Genomic DNA, 27,558 nt, shown 5'->3' on the forward strand with positions numbered 1-27,558 from the left:
TTTGTGTGCCAATAACATTATAAATAATAACGATACCGGAAATAAAGAACCGGTAATATCAGAAATAACAAAATCTGACATAGAAGACAATATTGCCCATCTTCTAACTTTAGCTCGATTAGCGTTAGAACATGGCGACGCCGACAAAGCTGAAGCCATATTAAACATGGGAATAAAAATATCAGAAGAAAACAAAGTATATGTAGGAATGCCTTTTATGTATGACATACTGGCTACTTTAGCATTTGGCCAAGGTGATATAGAAAAGGCCGAAACGTTATTGGTCCAAGGTATAGAGAAGATGGTTCAAATTGGAATGCCCGAAAATGACCATTATGTGGTCGATTTTAAGTTACGCTTAGCGAGAATTTACAGTGCTATCAAGCAAAAAGATTTAGCCGAAATAGGTTTTAAAACTTGTTTGAATTCACAACAAAAAAGAATTCTCAATGGAGACCATGGTACCAGAACGGGAATGTTATTCGTTAATATTTTATTCTGGTATGGTGTTCATAAAATTAGAAACGAACATTACGGGGAAGCAAAGAAACTTTTAGACAACGCGTACGATTACGCAATCAAAATTAAGGGTTTAAGTCCGTACCAAGAAATGGTAATTTTATACACTTTAGCGGATATTAATTTAGAATTAGGGGAGTACGATCCTGCTTTGAGGAAAATACAGAATGCAATAGCTTTGGGAAAGGGAATTAGTAGCGTCGACTTGCCCAAATGTTACATTAAATTAGCCAAAATTTATCTTAAATTAGGTATTTTGGAACATGCCAAAAAGACAATCGAAGAAAGTAGAAAATTAGCTGATATGTTTAATAATAAAGATGCTCTAGATGAAGTTAAAGAAATTTTAGATGAAATTTATATATTAGAAAAGAAATAAATGTCAACTGCAACGTCTTATGAACTTCAGTCATTAGTTGGATTAATAATTATATTAATTATTTTACTCAGCAGTTGTAAATAAAGAAGTTTCTAAACTGTTACTTTTTTATTTCTTCACAGAAGAAAATAAATACATCTTTGTCTGAATAGAAGTACAATAATATTTGGTTATATTAATATACAACTTGGTATAAATATAATGATGAGTTTTCTCAAATATGTAAATAAATAAACATCATTTCTGCATACATCACTTTATAAATATCTTTAGGCATTTTCCACATTAATTCGTCAACAAATATATCACTGTGCATTAGGTATGTGTTATTTTCATTTACGATGAAATTTCTAAACTTAATATACTTTTAAGTAGATCTTAATCACTTACATCTATTAAAATTAGTACACGAATAACAAATTTAGGTTTATTTGGAGTTATTTAATTATTTTTAGTAATTTAATTTGGCGCCCCGTGCATTTAAATTTTTCAGCCATGTTGAAAAACTATAGCCAATCGAAAGTGTTTCTCCCCTCCCACCTTCTTTTACATTTGGAAGAGATATTTAATAATGGTTGCTGTTTGTGATTTATAAAGAAAGTCGTGTTTGTGGAAAATATTATTACAATTAAGTAGGTAAGAATTCATTTTAGTTAATTAAAAATTAACATCAAGAATTATAAATCATATGAGTGTTAAGGTCTTTCAGTTGTTGGGCTTTTAGTTACTTATAGTTTGGAGGTTAGCAAAGTACTGTTCATTCGAATTATTCAAATTAAGCTAGGGCAATTGGTTTTTTGTTTTAAGGATTTAATGTTGCAATTAACGAATCAGTTTTTGTTTAGTTTTAATAGAGAACTATTGCTAATTATGTAAATTAAGTTTTCTGTCCATTGAATTTAAAATGGCATGCTCTGATTTATTTACCCACATATGATGTATACAATGTTGAACCATAACCAATAATTTTGGTTTACAATTGGCTTGCTTTTCATTGTGATTGTGTTATTTTCTTTTAATTATTATGAACAAAAAGGTAAGATTTAAATTGTAATTTAATGAAAATATGTAACAGAACACAATAATAGTGTTTTATTTGTTATATCGATAGTGTTGTGGAAGTAGAATTAAAGTTACGATAAACAATAATAATTAAAGTTGAATAACTGTACTTGTTTAAGTACACGTTCCTTGTTGACTTAATCAGTTTTTGACGGTTGCCGATTATTAAGGCATTTGAGAAGGTTATAAATACCAGAAATTGAATTGATTTATTTTGCAATTCACTTATTAGTCTTACTGCCAGAGTTTGGTGTTTTTGGATCCAGTAGTGGCAGCCATTGTGCTGTAGCTGTCTTACTGGTTAGCATTTCCTTGAAAAATTGCCTCTCTATTTTTCGACAATCTTGCGTTTGTCCTATTTTACATTTCCCAAGCAATTCACTCGCCCCGAGAAGGCTGTCGTGCGCCACGCAGAATTCTATGTAACAATTTTTTAATACATCCTTTCCGATATCGAATGTGAAAGCCTCATTGAAGACTGGACAAACCGTGTTCCTTTGAACCCCTGTTTTCCTTTTCTTGAGCCTTTTTGAACCCTGGATTAGACTTACTTTTACAAAAGGATCTAAAGAGATAAAATCGTTAATTAATTATATGAAGACACGGTGGCGGAATAAGTAAATAAGTAAGGGGGGGGGGTTGTTGCGGCTACTGGTCCTAGGAGGGCTTCCATATTTTGAGAAGTCCTTTTTTTATTAAATCACAAATAAGGCCGAAATACGTCCAGTAAGTACAAGAGGTGGTTTAGACTTTGGAGTTAGAGGCCCCATAGTACATATTGAAAATATTTGTAAATATTTACACTGCAAATACATATATCAACAGACGAAGGACTCATTTCGTTTTTCCTCCCCGGACCTCCTCCGGATTTAGTCCACCACTGGATGTATAAGTAAAATTTAAAGATAGAGGAATTGGGGAGTGTAAATCTTCTTGCTTTTAATCACATAAGTTATAAATTATTACCTGAACTGTTTCTTGTGTCGTCAACTACCCTCAAGTTTCTTGCCTTTACAATAACGACGGTAAGACGTTCAGCTGAAGGTAGATATGCTAGAGATACCATCAGTTCCCCTAAATCTAGTCGACTGTCTTGATTATTTAATGGCATTAGTTTTTTCCATACGTCTACTTTTTCACTAAGGTCAATATTTGCCAGTGGCATCTGCACGCCTCCAATGCTATGATGTCTAGAATATGCGTCGAAATCGTATAAAAGGATTTCCAAAGTGTGTCTCCCCAAAGTCGCGGCCCTCACTTCGAAAACGAAGTCTTCGTCAAATACTAAGCAATTAAAAAAATTTTTACAACTTCTCGCAAATGCGCAAAGAAATTTTCTCCTTTTATTAGCGTTGTTTATCAGAGACAGGATAAATTTAATGAGAAATAAAAAGACGTGATGTACATTACTAACCAGGGTTGAGGGTTTTCTTATGTATTCTCGTTTGCCAGACGTTCGTCTTGTCCGGAAGTAAGCGTATTTTTGCGTAAGGATCTGCCGTTCCGCTGAAATCTCTTGCCTGTAAATCTTGTGCCTAAAAACAAAATTCAAAAGCTCGGTTGTCAAATAAAACATTCTCATTTTGAGAAATAAAAGTACGAAAGCACTGAAGCATCAGAATCCAACTTGCCAACTTGCTTAAGCTGCCGTATAAAATACTTTTAAGCATAAAAATAGAGTTATTTCTTTTATTTCTAGGGGTCTGTAGCAAAGGATGTTGACAGTAATTATTAGGTAGAAGCTGCAGCTTAATGTAATTGATCACACTAATCCTTTGAAGGACCTTCAATCTGTATGTAAAGCTACATACAGCTATTCGAAGTAGATTGTGTTTGCGAAGGTAATAGGTTCTATGTTCATTAAAAAAGAGTGCGGGACGACTGGTAATATGGCTCACGTGTGCATGAATAAAACATACGTCACAGAAATACATGTATTTGCGTAATAGCTTTGCGTGAAAAAAATAAACATTTCGGGATTATCGAAATTGTTTATAGTTGTTATTGGTTAATTTTGACTTATTCCTTTGGATTTTCTTCTACATAGGCCTTCAGTCCTAATGATAAGTCTAATTGACACGCATCTCCACATAAGCCAATCTTCGCATTTCACTAAAACTAGAATAATTTGCATCTGTAACTATTTGCAAAGAATAATCTATTCTCAGTCCGTTTCTGCCCCTTTTAACTCCTGCTTTTGCTTCTAACCAGCCTACATGTCTGAAAGGATCCTACCAACTACCTCGTCTATTTTTTATTGACTTCCATACCACCCTCTTTATCATACTTCTTCTATCGATAACGCTTACAGCTTCTGCTTCATATATAGTTAATAAAAATTGATCGTGACGAGTCACGGCGAACATTGATAAGTAATAATGGTAGAGTGTTTGAAAAGTAAGTTAAATGTAACCTATCAATTTCATTCAAGCCTTTGGGAAATCATTTACCCCTCTGACGTGATATTAAATTGGATCTGATTTATTTTATCCCTGAGGATTTTCAGCTTATTGGACGTAAATGCGTTACTTGTGTGTAACGGTTTCGAGTTTGCAACGTACAATTTTAATATAGGAAATATAAAATACCAAAAGCTAATGTTGCAATATTCACCGAAAAATGAATACGTAACTTTGCTGTTCTTTCTCTCCACATTTCTAACTTTTCTGTCTAGGCCATTTTGATTAGGTATCCGCCTATAATACCATAATGCATTCAATGCTTTTCCTCAAGGACGGAGTCGTACATACATTTTTTAGTAATCTTTTTCGAATTTCTTCTTTTAGGTTTTCGTTTCCAACTTTTATATACAATTAATGATTAATTAATATCGGAATTAGGAAAGATGCTGCCGATATTTCTTGAAGATAATTTTTTTAGACTTGAAAGTCATATAGTTTTAGTATTTGAATCATGTCCGTTTAATTACATGACTAGAGATCTAGTTAATAAGTCAGTATGTTCACCAAAGACAAATTCTGTCAAAGTTCGCAAACCAAATTAAATCTATTTGGCTAAGTGGCTCAGTTAAACACACAGTGCTGGTTAATTTACATTTATTAAATTCAGCCTTCGGTGCGTTCGGTTCTAATCAAAATCCCGGTTTATCCCTCCCGCAAAGCATACAAATGCAGCAAACTCATAAGAAACAGCGAAAGGGTCAGATTTGGGATTGTATGGTGGCACTAAGAGGAAAATTATGAAGATTAGACAGAAAAAAAATGTAGCATGGCATAGTAGTTTCGGGTTTCTTTCTTCGTTTTATAAATATGAAGACTTGACTAAGGTACTTTGCAATTTTATCACGCAAAGCATTTTTATACTGTTTCAAAGACAGCTGCGTTTTCAGTTTAAATATGATTTAAATAAATACATAATTTATTACCGTTATGTATGTATGAATATATACAATTCTGCAGATACAGAGCAAATTTTCATCGGCCTTTCTAGTTCAGATATTTTTAAAACTTCTTTCCTGGCTTTGAATCGATCTAATTTTCCTGAAGTATTTGGTACTCACACAAAACGTTTTCTATTTTCGCCCCAGAGACCGTGAGTGAATACCATATGTTAGAATTCAATTGATAATATAGCCATCGTTTCGCGCTAGTCTTCGAATTTTCCCAAGTGTAGTTTTTTAAATCAATGATATTATTCCATCTGCTTGGGATCTTCATTAACTTTAACACTGAGAGAAGAATGGAAAGTAGAGTTAAAGTTAGCTTTTTACGATAAGGCGCTTAATGGAGGAAAACACTTTGAAATTTTCGTTTTCCCGAAAATGTTCCACCGGTTTTAATGATCCTTTTTTATGACGTGCCCTTAAACATTTGTTTTTCATTTAGGTACCTAGTAACCTTGTTCATTTCCCCTTGAATTATGAGGAAGAATTGGAAATTACATGACGCATCTACCACCTACTACGTCGTTTTGAAAGTACTGTATTGCATGTCTCGGCGCCTAAATGATCAACCACTATTTTAGCTATATCTACCGCCTATTAGCGGTTTACGTACTAATAGTAAACTTACCTCGACAAGGTGAACGGTGAGAATGCCAGCAATCGGGTCATAAACTAAGTTTACATGGATTGATCCACGAACCTCTTCTGTTTCTACGGGAGAATCCTAGAGTTTTTTTAAAAAATCGTCAGAAATTCTTTATTAACTTATATTTTTTCACATCGTCATTATTAAGAGTAACATATATATATCCGACGTGTAAGCTTTTCCATTCCGTCACTGAAAAATTCTTTCGACTTTTCTCGAATCCAGGACTTGGTAGCTTCATTTCATCGTCCAATGCGTCGTGATGTCTCTCTTGAGTAGAGGAAAAAATAAAAGTCGCCGGGCGTAAAATCTGGTGTGTAAGGAGGATGATTTTTGATGATGATGATTTTTGCACCTTGGATTTTAATTTTTGCCTATACTCAAGAGAGACCTCAAGGATAACTATTACACCTTGGACGATCAGATGAAGGAAGCTATTAAGTTCTGGATTCCAGACAAGTCTGACGAATTATTCAGTAATGGAATGAGCAAACTTGTTGCATGCTAAGAAAAAGGTGAAAAAATAAATATTTAATTCTTGGCCGATTTTCCTATTTGTCTTTGTTGGAATTGTACAAACACGGATGCATTATTTTCAGTCTACCCTTGCAGTAAGATAAGGAGGGTTATAACAATAAATAGTTGCATTCTAGTTCTTTAAAGCAAGTTTTCTAAGAGACGATTATCCTTAAATTTCTTTTAGAACTTTCATTGGTGACATAAACGAGCAAACTTTCGTACCTTTTGATACAAGGAAGTGTCTATCTTTGTGTGGTCTAATTTTGCTTGCATAGACGACACTTTAGGTCTAATGGGGCTGCTCGAGGTGAGCACAATTTGCTTATCATTTCTCGCCAAGGGAATAGGTCCTGAAAAGGGGACCGGCTGATAACTGCTTGCAGAAGTAGGACTTCCAGTCCCCGAGCAATCTGAAAGTAATGGAATTCAAAATTTACCTCGTCCATTTTCTTTACACGTAGACACATGGATAAAAGGGCGATTATGGGCGTAAAGGGACTCATTTTTTTAAAAAATTATCACAGACTAAAAAAGTTAACAAGTTTATCGCATTAAATTTTGTATTTATTATGTGTCCCATCACTTTTTTGAAGTTACACCCAATGAAAATTGCCAAAACATTGTTTAAATAAACGATAATCATTATGAAAACATGACTTCTAAACAGTGTACATATATATATGGATATTTAACAAAAAAAGGTCCTTTTCTGTGACGTTCTTGACAATTTCCTTTATCTATCAGGAGTCTGTCTTTTTGAAATAAAACTCCTCTTATTTATAATTTAGAACTTCAAGAAAAACTGCTCTTCTAACGTATAAATGGGAGGAGGAATTAAATTGTCATGTCAATTAAGATAAATAGACTTCATTCTAAAGACTTTGATCCACTTTTTAAATAAATAAGGATGAGAATAAGGAAATAGAACAAAAGAAAATTGCAACTTAGCAGCCCTATTTTCTTGTTAAGTAGGCCGGCAAACTCGTAGATTTTTTAAGTAATATAAGTACTACAAACTAATTATAATAATAAAAGTTATTGTTTTAAAAATAGGGAGTTATTAACATTTATATGTTTTTTCTTTCAGTATACATGTGGTTAGTGAAAGTGGTGAGTGAAGTGAGCCAGTCCCGAAGGATTACCCTGAATTTTTGGGTAATAACGACAATAACCGAGCGTAATTAAGGTAGGATTCTTTTACAATTTATTTAAAAGGTCATACCTGTATGATTATCATGATACGGAAACACTTCATGGAAGTATTGTACTTTTACTTGGGAGTGTATAACAACAAGGGGATGAGGGACAAACTTAAAAATACGTACCTTCTATGCTAATATCACCCTCTTCAACGTCACTTTGACATACGGAATTTTGTCTTTTTATGCTGCTTGGGGGTACCCAGAATTTGTTTTCACTCGTAGTAGAACAAAGCGTTTTGCTACTTCCTGGTCCCGAATCTTGCATCAAAGCTTCTTGACTAAAACGAATTTCCAAAATGATTTTCGTCTTGAATAACGGCACGTGGTATTCCCAAATGTGGAAAGAGAAACGAGTAACAATTTGTTTATGCGTATCTAAATTTGTATAAGATACGAGTCGCACAATTTCGGTAAAAATTGCCTATCAAAAAGTACAATAAATCTTTGTTTTCTTTTAAAATTAAATGGAAATACAAAGTAAAATTCTGTAGGTATTCAACTTTAATTTGAATAATTTCAGAGCTGGCATATTGGACTTTCTTTGTGAATAAAATGGTAATGTATTACCCCAAATTTTAGGCATTTTTTTCGTTTTATTCAAAAGTAATTTATTTTGTTTTCTTGTTTTTGTTATTAGACATATTTTAATGTTTCATTTAAAGCTTTTACCTGTGTCTGATTTCTTTATTTTCGGCATTTTCAAGTAAGTTTTTTTCGAACCAATTCAGTTTATATTTTTTATTACAAGCAACATAAACGAGCACGATTAGTAACATTGCGCAAAGAAATGAAAGGAGCGCGTATAACGCGATAATGTAGATTGAAGGTTCCTGTTCTTCATCTTCTATCATTACATCCATTTCCTGCAAAACAAAGAAAGAAAAGCTATAAAGGAAAGGTTTAATCTCGTTTTCTACATGCTTTAAAACCCTTGAGAATTTCTGCACTGTCTACATAAATAAAATAATGACTAGGTCCGACACTGGATAGGTTTTGATCATGTTTTTCTACATGGTTGATTTTATCTCCAATAAAAATTATCACAATATTCCTATTTAATAACGTTTTTGTGTCGTAAATTACCAAAAATGAACACTGTATATCACGTCCTCAAACACTAGGTACTTTTCTACACGAAGAAAATGAAAAACGAAAATTTACCTAAATATTAAAGAGATATTTACAATTTATCTCACTAGCCCGTTGCTTCGTAAACGAAAATAATAAAAATTACAATTTGGACCCGAATTTGTAAAAATAAAATCCCAGCAGAAATAAATTTACTAGGTATTTTAGTTGATATTACAAAATTAATTGTAATAATTAAGAAGCAATCGAAAATTGCAATTTTTGCACTGACATAAAAATTTAGTTTTCTCCGTATACTTCTTTTTATTTCATTTATTCATTATACAAATATTCTCTTGGGTAACCGTAATCTTTACAGACTGTGTATATAGCAATATTGACCTTTGCTCTTTTACGAACTTTGAACTTCAAAGATATATATTATTTAATTTCGTTACCTACACACTTTTCAAAAAGAAAAGCATATGGTGGAGGTGCCGGGAGTAAAACTCCAGCTCGCATTTTATACACTGACAGTGACATAAACTTTACATATTATAAAGCTTCATTTGCATAAAACGTGACCTTTTCTTGAGTCAAAGGTAGGTTAGTAAAGCAAATGTCCTTAAGCAAACAATTAACATTAAATGTCCATGTATTTTATTTAATACAGTGGCGGATGGTGTGTAGAGTCAGAGAAGGGCATCTTACTCAGTTCTATTTGCTAGAAAAGAGGAAGAATTTTGTTTTTGTTGATTTACTTATCTAATGATGTTTTGAAGTTCTGTTTTTTGTACGATAAAAACTCCAACGAAATCTTGCTGTTACGGCAGCCCTTATTACATTGAAACGAAATGATATATCGACTCGAAATTCTGATATTCAACCACTGATAAAAAATATATCACTTATGTCAACACGGGGCTATTTTTTATAATTCTAATTACGCTAATTGTTCGCAAGTTTTTGGGAAATTATAAGTTTCGCTCTAAACAGGGAGCAGTGAAAGTGATTGTCTAACTAATCTTCGGATTGAGGACTTTTTCGTGTCGATTAAAATTTCCTAAGACTTACTTAGGTTCTAAAGGTTTTCCATACTACAGATCACTCAGTGAACGACTTGCTTTTGACATTTTTTTTACTTAATCTTAATGTTATTTCAATAGTAGATCATTATTAAAGGCTAGTTGGTTACCCATACGGCGGTCTTAGAAAACTTGGTATTTCTTCAAAGAATTTATAAATTTTTTCTCCTTCTGAAATCGTTTCTTTGTTGTTTCGAATAAGTTGAAATTGTTTGATGTTCCGGTAAACTTTTGTAATTTCATTAAAGTATTTTGTGCTTGTTCAATTTCTAGATTAATTTACTTTCAGTTTGCTAAGTTTTGGAGCGTTACGTTTGAGTAAAGAATTCTTTAGTTAAGTCTGCTTTTGATTAAGTAAACAAGAACAAATGATTGTGTTTGAAGCTGTGATAATGCAATTTAGACAATAAGCACCAGATATAATGCAAACGCTTATTAACGAACTAACTTCAACTACAAATTTATACAATACTTGTATACCTACCTATCTGCTCTATGAAAGTTCATCTTTAGTATTAATTCTATTTTCCAGATCGTCTTAACATTAAAAAATTTAAAGAATAATAAGGCGCCAGGTGTAGATGGGATACAGGGGGAAATTCTAAAACATGCAGGACAAGAGGTTAGAGATCGTATGTTTAAGTTGGTTGGTCACATTTACGAAACGGGGATAATCCCAGAGGATTATAAACGGAACGTAGTAGTAACATTACCTAGGAAAAGGGGCGCGGATAGGTGCGAGAAATTTCGAACAATTAGCTTAACTTCCCATGCGTCAAAAATCTTAACTAGAATTGTACAGAGGAGGATGGAAAAAAGGGCGGAAGAACTATTAGGGGAAGATCAATTTGGGTTTAGAAGAAATAGAGGAACGCGGGAGGCCATTCTAGCATTAAGGGTAGCAATAGAGAAAACGACAGAAAAAGGAAAGACTGCGTACATAGGATTTGTAGATTTAGAGAAAGCTTTTGACAATGTTAAATGGGACAAGATGTTAAATATACTTAAAAATGTAGGGATGAATTACAAAGATAGAAGAGTGATACTTAGTTTGTATAAAGAGCAACAGGCAGTTATAGAGCTGGGGATGCAACGTAGAGAAGTAAATATTAGGAAGGGAGTCAGGCAGGGATGCACACTGTCACCGCTACTTTTTAATCTATACATCGAAGACGCCAAAAACATCATTAAAGACAGTACAACTGTAGGGATAGACGTGCAAGGGCAAAAGATTAGTATGCTTAGATTTGCAGATGATATAGCAGTATTAGCATCTAGCAAGGAGGACCTAGAGATAGCTTTAAATAAAATGGAAGCGGTACTGACAGATCAGTACTGTATGAAAATAAATAAAAGTAAAAGTAAAATACTGATATGCAAGGGAAGAAAAAGTAGGGAAAGAGCGAATATAAAGATAGGAGACGAAAAATTAGAAAAAGTGGCTGATTTTAGATACCTAGGAAGTCAAATAAGTGAGGATGGAAGGAGTAGTAGGGATATAAAGCAGAGGATAGCGCAGGGTGGTGTCGCCTTTAATAAAAAGAAGTCTCTTCTATGTTCACGAACGGTTAATTTAGAAATTCGAAAAAGGTTGTTAAAGGTGTATGTTTGGAGCACGGGGTTGTACGGGTGTGAAACATGGACAGTGGGAGCGGCGGAAAAGAAAAGGTTAGTAGCGTTCGAAATGTGGTGTTATAGGAGGATGATGAGGATATCGTGGGTAGAAAAGGTTAGAAATGAAGAGGTATTGGAAAGAATAGGAGAACAGAGGACTCTATGGAAGTCAATAAAAAATAGGCGAGATAGGTTGGTAGGACACCTTCTCAGGCATGAAGGTCTAGTCAGAGACATATTAGAGGCAGAAACAGGAGTTAGGAGGGGTAGAGGTAGACCTAGATTAGATTACTGTTCGCAAATAGTTAAGGATGTGGGCTGTTCTAGTTTTAGGGAAATGCGAAGTTTAGCTCAGGATAGGAAAGAGTGGAGGTACGTGTCCAGCCAGTCTAAGGACTGATGAACTTATGATGATGATGATGATGATGATCGTCTTAAAGTTATAGTACTATTGTATTGCATAAGTTATCCATTGAAAAAATGGTAGAAAATCGGAGTTTTTCGTCAGTCATCAGACTTAACATTACAACCAATAGTTAACTTGTTGTTAAACGCGATCTAATTAAAATATCTCTTAGTATTTTTCTTTCTTTGTCCCTTTCTTGTGGCAGAAAGTTGCATAATTTATATTTTGAACGACCAGCCAGATAGCGGGTATCGCCGGGAAGGCCGACATAAGCAATTTAAATGCTAATTTGTCATTGTGGAATTACTGGCTTACTAATTAATTAAAATTATATCAACGTCGCAAAGTTGTCCCAATAATAATAATAATAATAATTTGATAAACTTAAAACCACTCACCGCTACATTTTAACTGCCTCGACGGGAAATTTTGTGCTTTCATGATTAATTCAAAGTTTCTTGAATCGATTATGATAATTTAGTAATAGTAATTGGACCCGGTACTCTCAAAGCTAGCTACGCACAGAACAGTAAAAGACTACAGAATCTGGGAGACGACAAAATAGGTTATTGTGAAGGTCGAAGGACCACAATATATTTTGTAATTCAATCAAAAATGTCTTACAACTGCCTTATATTTTAATGTTGAAACGCTTGACGGTTTTAATAACACAGGGGGACGCAACAAACAGTTCATTGAAGCTCTATTTTTGATTTTCTGATGAACCGAGAGGATTTGGTTGTCGTGGAGGATAATTGTGGGTGTATTATGGAGCTTTTCCCAAATATCTACGTAAGGTATTTCCACCGCATGTTTGGTGTTTTCATAATCTGTTACATTCACTCTAACTCGAAGTGAAACGGGGAGCGAATTATAAATTTAACAGCCTGCCAGGATGGAATCGATTTAACATCTGTCTAATATTGTATAACTTAAGTCTTTACTTGATGTTATGTAAGCTAAATAACAATACTTTGGCGCCGTATCTCGTGCCGATGAAATAACCCATTTTTTTTATTGTTATTTAACAGATTTTTCCATCATTTCCTCTTTTTTATTCAACAGGGAATTTAAGGAACGAATTTACGAAAGAACCAGCGAAACAGTGATAAGTAAAGTAAGGCCAACACCAAAACTTTGCCAGTCTTGGTCTTGCTTATTCGATCTTGGTCTTGGTCTTACTCAAATACTTCTTGTCTTGATTTTGCTGATATACTCTCAGTCTCGGTGTTCATCTTGGTCTTGCGTATTAAGTTTTTGTCTTGCTTTCTTGTTCTTCAAATAGTTTAACTGCTAAATCCACCGAAAGCAATAATTTTTCGTTTAGTCTTGCGAATTTGGTCTTTGTTTTGGGTTTAGTCTTGGTCTTCTTCGTTCGGACTTCGTCTTGATCTTGAATTTTCGCTTTATATATTTAGTTGCAAATCTTCTGACTTTTATGTTAAAGTACAGTATGGTATATTCTTCAAACATACTTCACGAAATTTAGGTAATTGACGATATCTCTAGTTCTTTAGGTATATTTGTGGCACAATTATGGGATTCATTTTACTTTTGACTTCTGAAAACGCTTGTTGTAAAAATAATAAATTTTTAATTTTTCATAATAATTGTGTTTATAGCAGAAAACGTTGGGATTAAAATAATATTCGTTTTTAATCATCATCAGTCCTAAGACTCTTCTCGCATCTCCACTCTTTCCTATCCTGAGCTAATTTTCGCATTTCCTTAAAACTAGAACATACCACATCCTTAACTATTCGCAAATAATAATCTAATCTAGGTCTACCTTTACTCCTCTTAACTCCTGTTTCTGCTTCTAATATAACTATGACTAAGACGTATGTTCAGGGCACATTTCATTGAGTTGTAAACAATAATTAATCAAGATACTGCAAACGTTAAACGAAACTAAATTTATAGATAAATATCAGTTTAGAACTTTTAATACTTCAACCCAGTTTATCTGAAAATTTCAACGTTATTGCCAACGTATAATAAGTTTCGATAAATAATTGAATTGTGCCATAAAATTCTATTCTGACTGTATACGATCCTCTGGGAAATATACTTCTTTATAAATGTCAATAAAGTTGAATGGGTTGAACAAGTAAAGCGTGAAGAAAATCAACATTATCTGTAATACGATGAAATGAGTTTAGAACATTTCTTAGCTTTTAAAATGAGTTTGAATAGTATTTCTTTAAGGCTCTTCCAACGTTTAATTTGAAATAATAAAAGAAATCGGTAATATTCAAGACTAGCTACATTTTCCTTTAGTTTAAAATATGAGTAGCTTCAGATTTTTATAGGTTTATTGTATGACTATTGCGTGCTTTTAAGCGTGAACTCAACCACAAAATTTAGATTAGTTTGATAAAGCACGAGAATACGTGGCGGAAATAATACAGTATAAAATTCGCACCCTTTGAATAAAATTGATCCAAGACTGCGTATTATAATAGAAAAGCATTACAATTAAAATATAATAATCGATCATACTTTATAGTCGTGGAGCTACAGATACATAAAAGTTTTATTGAAAAAGCTTTAGTAGTAAAGGCATTTAGTTTTTTATTGTGATTTAAAACTTTATAATGAATGTGCGTAAGTACAACGGATTAGTACAGTAAGACCAATACTATAACTAAATCTTGAAGATCAACACAAACTTCTTTTTGCTAGCCTATTGAAGATGTTATTTTTCAACTTAAGAAATGCGAAAGCAGCGAAAACGGTTTAAATGGTTGACTTTTTATAAAGTATATTTTGTATTTAGAAGATTACGTGTTGCATGAATTAGTTCAAATGTATGCGAAGCTTTCGATTCATTAAACTCCAGAAGCGAATTTAGGTCATTAACTTCGTTTGCCACCGACGACGTTTTGCATGAGCGATTTTTTTCTATACACGACTGCTTTTATTCCAATCACTACTGCATATTTCTCTGTCGAGTTCTAATTCTGGATTTTTATTTCTAAAGTCAACGTGAGAGTGAAGTTTGAAATACATATTCATGTAAACCGTAACAGACGTAGGTACAAATGCAGAGAAAAAAGCAAGTGAAACGTTTACTACGTCCATTTACAAATAAATTTATTATTTTTTTGGGTTGTGGGTAATTTGAAATGAGTATAGATTTTGTGTGTGGTCAACATGCGAACTAAAATTATCCTATTTTGTCAACTTTGTTGCCATTTGCAGACACGCAACCGTAATTGCCGCTATAAATTCTATATTGTGAATAATGTACGAACTAATTTACTAGGTACATATTAATATTTTACGAATTTTATTACTGAAAGAAATGGAGCATTCACGATTTGGTTTAATAACTGTAGAATAATTCGAAATTTATTTTATAAAAATTTCGTCGTAAGAAGCCGAAAATTTTTAAAAATTCGATCAAAGCTTAATTGTTCGGTTTTCTTATTTTTTCCACATTCTTTATTTTCTAGTGTAAAGGTCAATAGAATATTTGCATTAGAAATGGTTGTAAGTAAGAGGACCTTTTCTATGGCCATTGTTTTTCTTTTTTTTTGTCGTTTTTTCGTAATGAAGTTTTTTGCGTCACATTGGCGCCGCGACGCCCCAGGCCGACCGTCGGACGGCGAAGAAACTACCACTGTCGCTTCTCATCAGCGTCATCCCCACACCTCTCGCAACGCCTCTGTGAACTTATTTTTCCTCTTTGTTCTAAACAGGGGGTTAAACGGCTCCCCATAAAATGTGATCCTCGATACATTAGCGATTCGACAACAGTGGTGCCGCCGTTACCAACAAACTTTTAAGCCTGGTCGCTCCAGTTTCTCTTTTTTTTTTTTAGACAGAATTATCTCCCATTCTATCGTAGATACTTCGTGCTTTAAATGGCCAAACGGGAATAGAAAATGAAGTTTACTTTTCAATTTAATGGAAGTGCTTAACGTTAAATTGAGGATTTAGCATCTTAGACGAGAAGAAAAGAATTAAATTTGGATTATAAAGTTAGCATGGCATTTCAATGTAGGGCATCAGGTCCGAACCTTTTTCTTTGAAATTGGATTTAACCCTCCGAATACATGTTAATTTAAAAGTACATATTAAGATACATATTAATGTATCGGTGCTCATGTATTCATTTGAGATATATAGTATTTGAGCTGTTTTTTGGAAAATGAAATAATTTTTTTTTTGATAAAAATCGATTTTATTCAAAACCATTACTTTTTATGAAGGTATAGGCCTGTAATAAAAGAAAAATATGTGTCGCCAATAAGCAATTTTGGTTTTTACGTCAACCATGGAGGCGGCATTAAAAGGACACATTTTTTAACGTGCGTAATTCGATTTGATCTATCTGTCGCTGCTACACATTTTTCCTAGAAGCAATATAATAAACCACCACGAAGCTGTACATTTTTCTTCGTCGAGCTCCCGTAAGTTAATTTTCCGGTTTATTGCGCTTCGTGTTTCCACTTGTTGTTGACACTTTCCTTCTATATAAAGTCAAAGTTTAATAACGGCGACTTAATTACCCGTTAGTCAAAAGAATAGTTCAATTAATTTCACTCTGCCATAAACTTGTCGTCGAATTTAATTCGAAAAAAATTCCAATAACAACGTACCTTTGGATTAAAAGTATATTTTAGAGGACGTAAAGAATGGTTTATACGGACAGAAACATCTGCTTTTTTATTGGCTTCGGTCACTAAAACATTAAATTTACTATTTAATAATCATATAGAAATTGGCTCCTAAACGACAAAGGAATGAGTTTCTTTTTATTATTTAATGTTTATATAATATTTAATTATATTCTTTTACAACTGTAGGGATTGATGTGCAAGGGCAAAAGATTAGTATGCTTAGATTTGCAGATGATATAGCAGTATTAGCATCTAGCAAGGAGGACCTAGAGACAGCTTTAAATAAAATGGAAGCGGTACTGACAGATCAGTACTGCATGAAAATAAATAAAAGTAAAACTAAAATACTAATATGCAAGGGAAGAAAAAGTAGGGAAAGAGCGAATATAAAGATAGGAGACGAAAAATTAGAAGAAGTGACTGATTTTAGATACCTAGGAAGTCAAATAAGTGAGGATGGAAGGAGTAGTAGGGATATAAAGCAGAGGATAGCGCAGGGTGGTGTAGCCTTTAACAAAAAGAAGTCACTTCTATGCTCGCGAACGGTTAAATTAGAAATTCGAAAAAGGTTGTTAAAGGTGTATGTTTGGAGCACGGCATTGTACGGGTGCGAAACATGGACAGTGGGCGCGGCGGAAAAGAAAAGGTTAGAAGCGTTCGAAATGTGGTGTTATAAGCGGACGATGAGGATATCGTGGGTAGAAAAGGTTAGAAATGAAGAGGTGTTGGAAATAATAGGAGAACAGAGGACTCTATGGAAGTCATTAAAAAATAGGCGAGATAGGTTGGTAGGACACCTTCTTAGGTATGAAGGTCTAGTTAGAGACATATTAGAGACAGAAACAGGAGTTAAGAGGGGTAGAGGTAGACCTAGATTAGATTACTGTTCGCAAATAGTTACGGATGTGGGCTGTTCTAGTTTTAGGGAAATGCGAAGTTTAGCTCAGGATAGGAAAGAGTGGAGGTACGTGTCCAACCAGTCTTAGGACTGACGACCTTATGATGATGATATTCTTGAATTCCCAATAAATTGTCTCTTCCTCCAGCTTACTCGAGTAATGTGGTTTGCCTTTTCTCGTTCTGGTACAGCAGAGTTTGAAAACTTTGAGATAAACGTTTCTAATTTTCTTCTACATTTTGCAAGAGAAATTTTAAACTACTTACTTTTCTGTGTTCAACTTTTAATGAAATTCATGTTAAAGAAAATAATTAAATTACAAAACCCCGTAGAACACTTTTTAGTTCAATTTATTCATTCATCGCACTGCTTTTACTTTTAGATATTTTTTATTTTCTATATGTAAAGTAATCCAAAATTAAAATCTATTGTAACAAGACGAGTACGTGGCAAAGCTCAATAAGCCTTTTTCGTTAAATTTCCGTCATTACTTTCCGCATTTTTAAATATATTTACATAGGTAAATTATTGTCTAACATAGGGGTCGGTTATTTTTCATGGTAATTGTTCTTATCTTTCTCGCAGTACATGCATCTGCTTATACCACGATAACACAAATGATTAACACAGCGTGAGTTGTAGCATAGAATATTGGAATAAGGCAAAAAATGAATAAAATTTCCTACAATTCCCTTTCATGTTCAAATATTATCATATTATTTCTTTTCTGCTCTGTCACTGAAAAGCTCTGATGGTCATAACTGACATCAGGACATCATCAGTGCTATCATAAATATCCTTTGACATCCCTCATCAGAGGTGGGAAGAACTGAATGTCAGACTGAGCCAAAATATGTAGGATTATAAAAGCAACTATTTTGCTTCATACCTAAACAGTATGCGAATATTGGTTGGCTTGAAGGGTATGATTCAAATATTACTTTATGTTTTTAGTGTGTATATTAATTAAAAAAAAAGGACGGTTGATATAATGCATTAATCAATGTTAATTAAAAGAGATTCAGTTGAAGTAAAACGAATATATTTAAATAATCACACGTTTGTTGTTACAAAATAACCAATCAAATGAATCTCCTACCACAAAATTTGCAGATTTATAATTGCAAGTATTTCGCTCATAAATTTGCATATAAATATTCGTTAGGTTCAAGCGATGATTTCAATGAAGGATGACGTAATTTCTGTACCTACTTTTATAAATGACTGTGTTTTAATTTTACTAATGGACGAAGTTGGACGATAAAACAGCTACCTACTTTAAAATTAATCTCTTGAGCATAAACCTTAAATCTCATAGTAAACCTCATCTGCGTTTTCGAAATTTATCGTGAAGCAATTAAGTTAAGCAGATGAGCTGTTACTAGCAGGATACAACCGCATCCTGCACTTGTAATTATGTCACTTAGATCTCTAAAGATGCATAAAACTTTTTATAAAACCACCTTCACCTTCAGTGGGTAATATTAGTACATAGCTGAAGTTATTGCTTCAAGCTAGAGTTTTTTTGTAATCAAACTATTGTTGTAGTTCGTTTTTTAATCAAACCTTTTTTATTGCCTTATAATTTTCATATTAAACTTGACGTTTAGAAATTCTCGTGTCCTCTTCAGTCATCAGTTTCGGTCAGATTTTTGAAAAAAAAAAGACACCCCTACTTAAAAGAATCGGTAGTAAAAGAATGTTTCTCACAAAGACTCCTTTCTTTAAATTTTCAGATTAGCAACTTATTTAATTTAAGTTTTTTTATTAATGTTATATTTACGACTTTCGATACCTTTTTGTTATTTGCAACACGATTTCGTTAACACAATCCCATACTTTCAGCTGTCTAATAAAAAGGAAACTATCCATATAATGGTACCATATTTATAAGGATTAGCTGCTCGATTTTTTCTAGAAAGGGCTACATACGTTTTAGTTCACATTGTAATAATATTATTAATAAAGTAGGTCAATATGAAACAAACATTTAAGTTAAAAAGATAAATATTTTAGTTACGTTTACGAATTTTGTGGTTTCGCTGAAGTAAATTGTATTTTTTTGGAATTATCCAGATTAATATATTCATTATTGTTCTTATATTCAAAAATAGTAGTGAAAATAAATCTAAAGCTATTTGTTTATATGTTAATCCTTTGTCGAGTATACATACATAGGTATATAGTATGATTCGAAAAATTACATGCAAACAAAAGCGCATCTTTGTAATATTTTATAGGAAAAACAGGAGTCAAAGTTTAGAACACACTTTTTCAGTAATTTGTATTTGTTAAAGGAAATTCTGGGTTCAGGTTGTCATCGATTTTATTTTACCAGTATATGGGAGTGACATTGTAAACACATCGCTGAATGTAAACCGTTCCTGTCTTAATAGATTCCATCGATTTTTGAATTTTCTACTAAAAACGTCTTCTTAATTATTAATTGAAGAAAGCTAAGATCTTCATTAGTGAGCTTTCTAAAAATTTAAATTTTTAATGATACCTCTATTATTTGAGAACAGTGTAAAATGAGAGGTTAAACGACGAGAGATTGCTCAAATAAATCCATTCGTTAAAAAAGTGAAGCAATGAACTTTGGCCAGTTTATTTAAGCTGTTAATCTTTTAAATCCTTTCAAGTTTTATTAGGACCTGTAATACTGATTAATTTACTTTTAATTTATCTTTAGGTTTCATTTTCCTTTTTTTTTTTTAAATGAAATTTTAAACGGTAAAGAGTAATTATTTTAAAAAAATGAAAACGCCAAAACAATTTTCAATGTTTACTTTACTTTATTCATTATTCAGTAATAATTTTGATTCTTTTTTACTTTAATGAAAAAATATAAACATTTTTGTCGAAATGATTAATTTCTTCTCGTCAGATTTATTTAGGAAATGCGTCAGTTCTATCATGTAAGATTAATATCAAACAGTTTGATCAAACAAATACCTACACAAAGGAGAAGTGGTCATTTCGTACCTGTCCAGGAATTAATGAGGAAATTTGAAACTTATTTAATTACTTGAACTGAAGTTTCAGAATTCACAACTCAAAATCATTGATTTGAACAAAAATTTCATATTTACGAACATCTTTTAATCATTTTATATGATCAATTTTCATTTTAATTTCTTACATTAAATTGAAGAAAAATCTAAACAATCTTAAACATAATTTATTAAATGATAATTAAAAGAAAAAGAATTACTTACACTTATTTAATATCAGTGAAACATTTTTTTTCGTTATTGCATATAGGAACGGATTGTATCAATAAATCGATTTTGAATACCTGTTATATTGGAAAACCACTAAAGAAGGTTTCATATTTCCATATTTTCGAGGTAAATATTAATTTCAATCGATAAATAATTTTTTAATGTCATTGAAAGGTTGTTTATTATCTATCGTATGTATGCACATGTATGCACGTTAACTGAAAATTACTTTGTGGCTGAAAAAACTGAAATTTCGTTTTATATTTAATATGAAAATATTTACATAATTAAATTGAAAAAAATATTCGTTCATAAACAAAAATTATTATATCACCTATTTACTATTATTCTAGCTTAAAAATATTTTTTTTGATTAAAATTTTATAAATCACATGCAGGACGTACATAAAAAAATATATTGCGTTTTTATTTTATTTCTTATAGCAGCAAATTTAAAAAATATACATTAATAGTTTTGCAATTCCTTTTGATTTGTAATATTTCGTGAAAGAAACTTTTATTGTAAAAGAAAGTGTTAATAATTACTATTTCTTGTTATTTTTACCTGTACTGTTGATGTAAACAGTTGTCGGTTTTTTGTGTGTTTGGAACTTCGCGTCTATTTTCAAAAACAGAACAAAAATGCAACAGCCTGCCAAGGGCGCTTCAGTTCACGAACTAATAAGGGATTCGAAAACGCGCAATTGTTGAGTTTTGTTTTCCACTTTTCTATCCCGGTTGGCGTCGCGTACCAGCGACGACCAGCGTCGTCGTTGCGACCTACAGACGTCGACGCCGATAAAATACTTCTCCAATCGACCGCGTCGCCTACGCACACCAGTTCTTGTCGCTTATCAGCTTGTAGCTCTTCTTAAATTTCATTTTTCTACCTTTCATTATCGATAACACAATTTCCGTAGATATAGCACTTATCAGTTCATCTTATTGATAAGGAGTCATGCAAGTAATTTAGCAAAATTTTACTATTCTACCCCCTACCTATCAACCCCGTATAAGATAATGTAATAGAAGACACAAGGAGAATTTTTATATAATTCTTGTTTAATATATGTTGATAATTTCCATAATTGTGCTATTATTATTGCATGTATCAATACTAACTACAAAAAATCCCAACTCCTTCCTTACCTCCTATAGGACCTTATTAATTCATTTGGCTTGAAACTTTCTATTTTCTTCTAGCAATTAATTATCTCATTAAAAAGAGAATTTTAACGGAATTAAATCAAAAGTAATATTTTTATTTTCTGATATTTCAGTTTTGTTTAAATGAATCACAGAAATTTTAATTTTGGCCAGGAAATTAAATGTGTTTGAACATAAACATCTCGGAGGAAGCATTAGATACGGAAAATGATTAAGATTAAACACAAATCATAATTTTTTTAGGGTATTGATACGTTTCGAGTTTCTTGGGTAATTACTCACCGAGACTGTCTTTCTCTAACAAAAGTAATTAATGATTAATGATGTTAATCATCATAATATAAATTTTTACGCAATGTCTTTTTAATTAATAAATAGATATTTTTTTTTTTCATTTCTTAAAATTACAATAAAAGTAATTTATTGTTTTCTCATTTATTTTTGCATAATGAAGCACACTTATTGTACATAACTGTGATAGGAAAACATTCGGTGAAGGATTGTACGAGTATAAAAATAATTAAATTATTGAGTGTTTAGTTTGTTCCCATTTTTATCAAAACGATATTTAATTTGAACAATATAAAGTTGTTAATTGCGATGAACGTGAATACAAAATATAAATCATTCCAAAAAATACTGGCTTAAAATACTCGATATTATTTTTAAGACACTTTGCTGGACTTAATTGCATCTTAACATTAATTATATAATTAATTAATATAATTACCTTTAATAACAAGCCTATATACTAAATACAAAACCTAAACAAACAAAATATCAAAAATAGTTTCCTGTTTTATAAATAGCAAGATAAGGATACCTTGATATAAAAAAATATGCCGTAGATGTGGTATGTGTAAATAGATATATTATTATTTGTGATAACAAAAATACTTTTGCGTATGTCTTGATGAAAGTTTCCTCGGATTAAATTTAATAGAATAGAATATTATAAGTTATCGTTATCATTTTAAAATGAAATACCTAATTAATAAGATTTTTACATATTCTTGTACCAGCCTTAAAAAGATGACTTAGATATTTAATTAATGAGGTAGGTTACCTCCAACTGTATGCGTTAACAGTTAAAAACGACAACAAAACTTTCCGTGCAACAATTGTGATAACACTTATATGATATATCAATTAAAAAAAAAATAGTCGTCAAAGGACAACTAGCAGATGTGAAACATCGAAATTGACAAATCATTTTTATTGAAGAATGTGAAAATGAAATAAACAAGTCTTTAACAAGACGTTCTTGTTTTTAAATTCATAACGCCGCGGCGGGACTGAGTGCTGACTAGTCACGAGACTGACCGAATGAAGCGTCGTTCTATCGACGACTTACGAAACTGGCCGAATAACGCCTTTTTCAATTGACGAGCCACAAGGCTAGCCAACTAGAAAGTTCTGCGCAAGTGCGTCATCCCGTCTTGCCATACCTGAGCTGATTTTACCCCTTTTAGATGCGCTAAAAGATGTTTCACATCAAAAACATTATAAATTGACGATTAACTATCATACAATCAACAGAAAACCCACTTAAATCTTTTTTTAGATCTTATTATAGTTTTATTCCTTGATTTTAGAATGTTATGTGTAAGTTTTGGTCGATAATAAAACAGTCTAATCGTAAATCCTGTACACAATATGCTCAAAAAATTAAAAAGATGCTGAGAAATGCTAAATGTAATGACTGTATTAAATATATTATCCTCAAAATCAGGTAATGATGTGTTTAATAAGCTGGGGTGGTGACCGTCGTGGTCTGTTTTTGAACTTCTCTCTCTCCCTGAGCGATTTCGCCACTTCTTATGGCTTTATATTTGAGGAAAGTGTCAAGCCCATAAGCCACCATAGCACAAAAGCCAAAGAACTGCAAATATAAATTATTTACTAATTACATAAATAAAGGATAACAGTAATAATAACTTACAGCAGCAACTGCATATCCTTCGACTCCAAATGTTGCTGCTAAGCAGGAGCATATTAGATACATACAAACCATAACAAAACAGTAGAAAAATTCAATTTTCAACCAAGGAATTTTGTACAGCTTCTCAATCACATGGAATAAATAAAACAATAAAAGAATGCCAGTAAACCAAAATCCTGTCATTGATACAGTGTCAAAGAATGAGCCCCTTGAATTCCCTGGGAATCCACTGCATTGTATACAGATGAAGCCAAGCAAATTAAGTACCTTTAAACAAAAAATATAAAAAGAATTAAATATTACACTGAAGGAATTTAAAAATTATTATACTTACAATCTGGACAATTTTTAAAATACCACCTTTAGTTTTAATATACTTTGGGTCATACCGTATATTAGTTTGCACCCTTGTATTGGAGGTAATGGTTGTGGTAGTGGTATGGGCATTTGGAAACCCTGCATCGGGCATTTTTAATACTTCTAAAATAGATATTTATTGATTACAAAAACATATCTATCAAATTCTAATCATTGCACAAAAAGGTCAAGTCCACCACCTGTTCATAGACCAAATTATATAATCTACTATATTATTCTAGATTTCTAAATTTTATATTTAATCAATAACGGTTAAATAATTTCAATGGGAAGAATATGGGGCGTTTAAACATTTTTACACGTATTAAATCATACCTCAAAATAGGCAAACTTTAGTGTATAAAATATGTAGCATTATTTGAATATTTGAACGTGTGAAATTCAAAGCAATATATAGTTTATTGTAAATTTAGGCTATTACCTTGTTTTAGTATTCCTTATCACAATTTACCACCAAATTACACAAATACCTAATTATTTATGCTGTGCAGTATCATATTTTTCCACAAACAAATATACATACCCAGGATATTAGATACGTACGCCAATTTAATCACATTCGGTGCCACTGGTGGGAGGTGACACTAATACAGGGTGTTGTAAATCACAAGGCTATACATAGATATTTCATTAATGAAATTTCTATTTATAATTCGAATTTTTTGAAAATGCCGTCAATGTAATTAATGAATTGCTATCTTTATCGCACTAAATAACAAATAAATATTTTTTTTTAATTCTGATAATTCTAGAGCAATAAACACATGATGTTACAATAATTTGGAGAACACTCACATATATTAATAGCAATTAACGTAATGAACTAAATGAATTAATTATTATTAATATAGAAACAACTTAATGTTCTTTTTTTTTTAATTATTTTTTTTAAAGGAAAAACCTAATGTGCTATAATGTTCTGAAGTTCCACAGCTCTTCTTTTTGCTGGTTATAAGTTTTTATAAAGGTGATTATAAGCATGTTTTCATTAATTTTAGAATAAAACACATTGAGTTCTGGTTTATTCAAATAACTTGTAATAAAGAAAACTTATTATTCACATCAACAAAACTATCTGTTTCATCTAAATAATTACTTTCTATATTGTCATCACTACATATTTGTACAGTTTTATTTTTGTGTTTCCTTCTACGTTTCTTTGTATGAATCACATTTTTCAAATCACATTTTACCAAATTAAATACGTTCTCACTCATCATTTCCACTGCTTTTAAAACATTTGGGCAATCTTTTAATAAAACAGCAAGATAGGATTTAATACTGTTTCTTCGAGTTAAATTAACAGTCATGTTATAAAGAAACGTCCCATCAAAATAATCTGATATTATCAAATCAGGAAATGGACATTGAAGTAAAATATTTAGATATTTCGTATACAAGACAATACTCTGGAGATGAGCAAACGTATCTACAATTTCGATATCAAACAATTTTGAGCTAGATGCCATTCTTGGTTCCATTTGAAAATAAGGAATCAAAGTTTTCATACACATAAACAGTTCCTTTTTCGTTAAAGTGTCGAAAAAATTAAAAATGTCAGAACTACAATGTTCCTCCTTAATTTTAATTTGCTGATATTCAGGTACTGCTTTATTTAGAACTTTCATAAATTTTGCTGTCGACCTGTAAAATCCTATATGGGGATCTATACAATTTAATACTATTGTACATAAAATTAAGGAATAAATATGCCCATATGTGACTTTTTCAGATAATGCTTTGCCCCAGTAGGCTACTGCAATAAAAAATAATTTCCACGAATTAGGAATAGGTTTTAAGTTTTCATTAACATCATCAAAATTAAAATTTAAAATTTCTAAAATATATTTGATACTTGATGTGGATGGAATATGTTGTAATTCTTCTAAAATTGGCACATGTAGATTACAGTAAGGTCCTACATTTCTTTTAATAGCCATGTTGTCTCCTCTTGTAATGAATATAAACGTCTGAACTTTCCCTGAAGTTAAAATTTTATGAATTGCAGATAAAATGGGTACAGATATATAATGTGAACAGCTATTGTAGTAGTTTTCAATCTGTGGAGTACAAAATATGGTGTTTCTTGTTAAGATGTCCATAAAGGCAGATGGATAGCAAAGCTTTCTATACCTTTCCAGAAACCAATCAGGAATATCATTTTCTGTAGATAAATTAAATGAAATTGATACATCAATATTGTCTTCTGATTCTGATGATGTGTCTGATTCAGATTCTGAATGTTTCTCCTCTACTTCTTCCTCAATATTTTCAGGATTTTTTTCTAAATCTGATACAACTTTTAATACATCAACTTTAGTTTCCTCTTCAACTACAACATTACCTTTTATTTTGAAATATTGAAATAAAACACTATGATTACATTTATAACCATTGACTATGAATTTAATTTTTTCAGAGACTGATTTTCTTTTCTCTTTCTTTATTTGAAGTAAGATCTTTCTGACTGCTGATTCTATACTTTCAGTTTGTAACCATTTTACAACACTACTAATTCTTCTTTGCTGCATACTTTGTGAATTTCTTGAATTTACTAATTTTAGCTGAGAATAAAACTTTTCAAAAACACTTTTCTTAATATAATCATTGCCCAGTAAGGTTGCAAGTAAAGGCAGGTTTGATTTTGGCATACCACCAACCGACTTTAGAAATTTGTCTACCTTGAAACATTGGCATTTAATACAATGCTTGGTCGTTGTTGAGGATGATTTTAGTTTAGAAGTATTCATAGGAAAAGTTGTAAAGGGTATATAAAGAATATCAAAAACGTAAAAATCCGAATCGTAACTTAATAGAGGACATGAAAGGTTGTGAGCTAAACAAGCCATTTCATAATCTGCTTCAAAATCAGTGCGTGCACATTTCAATTCCAATCTCCTTGTAATATCAGTAAACACTTCTCGTACAAATAGGGGAAGAAATGTACCACTGCTTTGATTACAACTATTTAGATGCCTTCCTTCTTTTACTTTGTTTACCATCCTCCTAAAGACTGTTTTGAGTTTGCGATTTTCGTAACCACCATCAAAAATTATGATAGGTGTAACGTTACATACCTTTAATATATCAAAGAAATTGTATATAACTTCAGCAAACTTGTCGTAGTCTCCTCCAAAGCAATCGTTTTTTGTACAGTGCCACTTATACAGTTGGCATGCAATGTTATTTCCATCAATTATCAGTTCGGTATCGTGTAATTGAATGTCTTCGTGATACTTCTCACAATTTTGCGAAATAAATGCAGTTAAGCCTCTCACGCCCATTGTACTTTTGTCTTGATAAAAACTTTTCTTTATTAATAATATTAACATTTATAAAACTTCTGGTTTCATAGGTTATATTCATCGAAAAGTTTCGAGGTTATGTTTCTAATCAAGGTCAGGACTGTCAATGTGAC

At 31.9% G+C, this 27,558-nt stretch overlaps 3 protein-coding genes across 5 annotated transcripts; all 3 read right to left on the reverse strand.

Moving 5' to 3' along the window:
• Positions 1-1,526: 1,526 nt before the first annotated feature.
• LOC108733091 (synaptotagmin-1) lies at positions 1,527-21,439 on the reverse strand. 2 transcript variants are annotated; one of them, XM_018464142.1, is made up of 8 exons: positions 21,219-21,439; positions 8,400-8,593; positions 7,854-8,008; positions 6,751-6,938; positions 5,992-6,087; positions 3,375-3,495; positions 2,927-3,244; positions 1,527-2,525 (listed from the first exon to the last, which is right to left on the reverse strand). In XM_018464142.1, exons 2-8 carry the CDS (start codon positions 8,588-8,590, stop codon positions 2,182-2,184), a joined length of 1,413 nt encoding a protein of 470 aa, XP_018319644.1. In that variant the 5' UTR covers positions 8,591-8,593; positions 21,219-21,439; the 3' UTR covers positions 1,527-2,181. The 2 variants fall into 2 exon arrangements, with proteins under 2 accessions (XP_018319644.1, XP_018319645.1); XM_018464143.1 differs by lacking the exon at positions 21,219-21,439 and adding an exon at positions 8,892-8,932.
• Positions 21,440-22,245: 806 nt separating this feature from the next.
• Positions 22,246-24,741, reverse strand: LOC108733004 (CKLF-like MARVEL transmembrane domain-containing protein 4). Of its 2 annotated transcripts, none has more exons than XM_018464023.2 (4): positions 24,664-24,741; positions 24,097-24,242; positions 23,763-24,029; positions 22,246-23,702 (listed from the first exon to the last, which is right to left on the reverse strand). In XM_018464023.2, exons 2-4 carry the CDS (start codon positions 24,229-24,231, stop codon positions 23,565-23,567), a joined length of 540 nt encoding a protein of 179 aa, XP_018319525.1. In that variant the 5' UTR covers positions 24,232-24,242; positions 24,664-24,741; the 3' UTR covers positions 22,246-23,564. The 2 variants fall into 2 exon arrangements, with proteins under 2 accessions (XP_018319525.1, XP_018319524.1); XM_018464022.2 differs by having other exon boundaries at positions 24,562-24,709.
• A 404-nt stretch (positions 24,742-25,145) lies between these two features.
• On the reverse strand, positions 25,146-27,552 carry LOC108733055 (protein asteroid). Its single transcript, XM_018464085.1, has 2 exons — positions 26,524-27,552; positions 25,146-26,472 (listed from the first exon to the last, which is right to left on the reverse strand). The coding sequence occupies exons 1-2, from the start codon at positions 27,470-27,472 to the stop codon at positions 25,166-25,168; spliced, it is 2,256 nt and encodes a 751-aa protein (XP_018319587.1). The 5' UTR covers positions 27,473-27,552; the 3' UTR covers positions 25,146-25,165.
• Positions 27,553-27,558: the final 6 nt, after the last annotated feature.

The sequence above is a fragment of the Agrilus planipennis genome, unplaced genomic scaffold, assembly GCF_000699045.2.
Source record: "Agrilus planipennis isolate EAB-ADULT unplaced genomic scaffold, Apla_2.0 scaffold51, whole genome shotgun sequence".
Taxonomy (NCBI): domain Eukaryota; kingdom Metazoa; phylum Arthropoda; class Insecta; order Coleoptera; family Buprestidae; genus Agrilus; species Agrilus planipennis.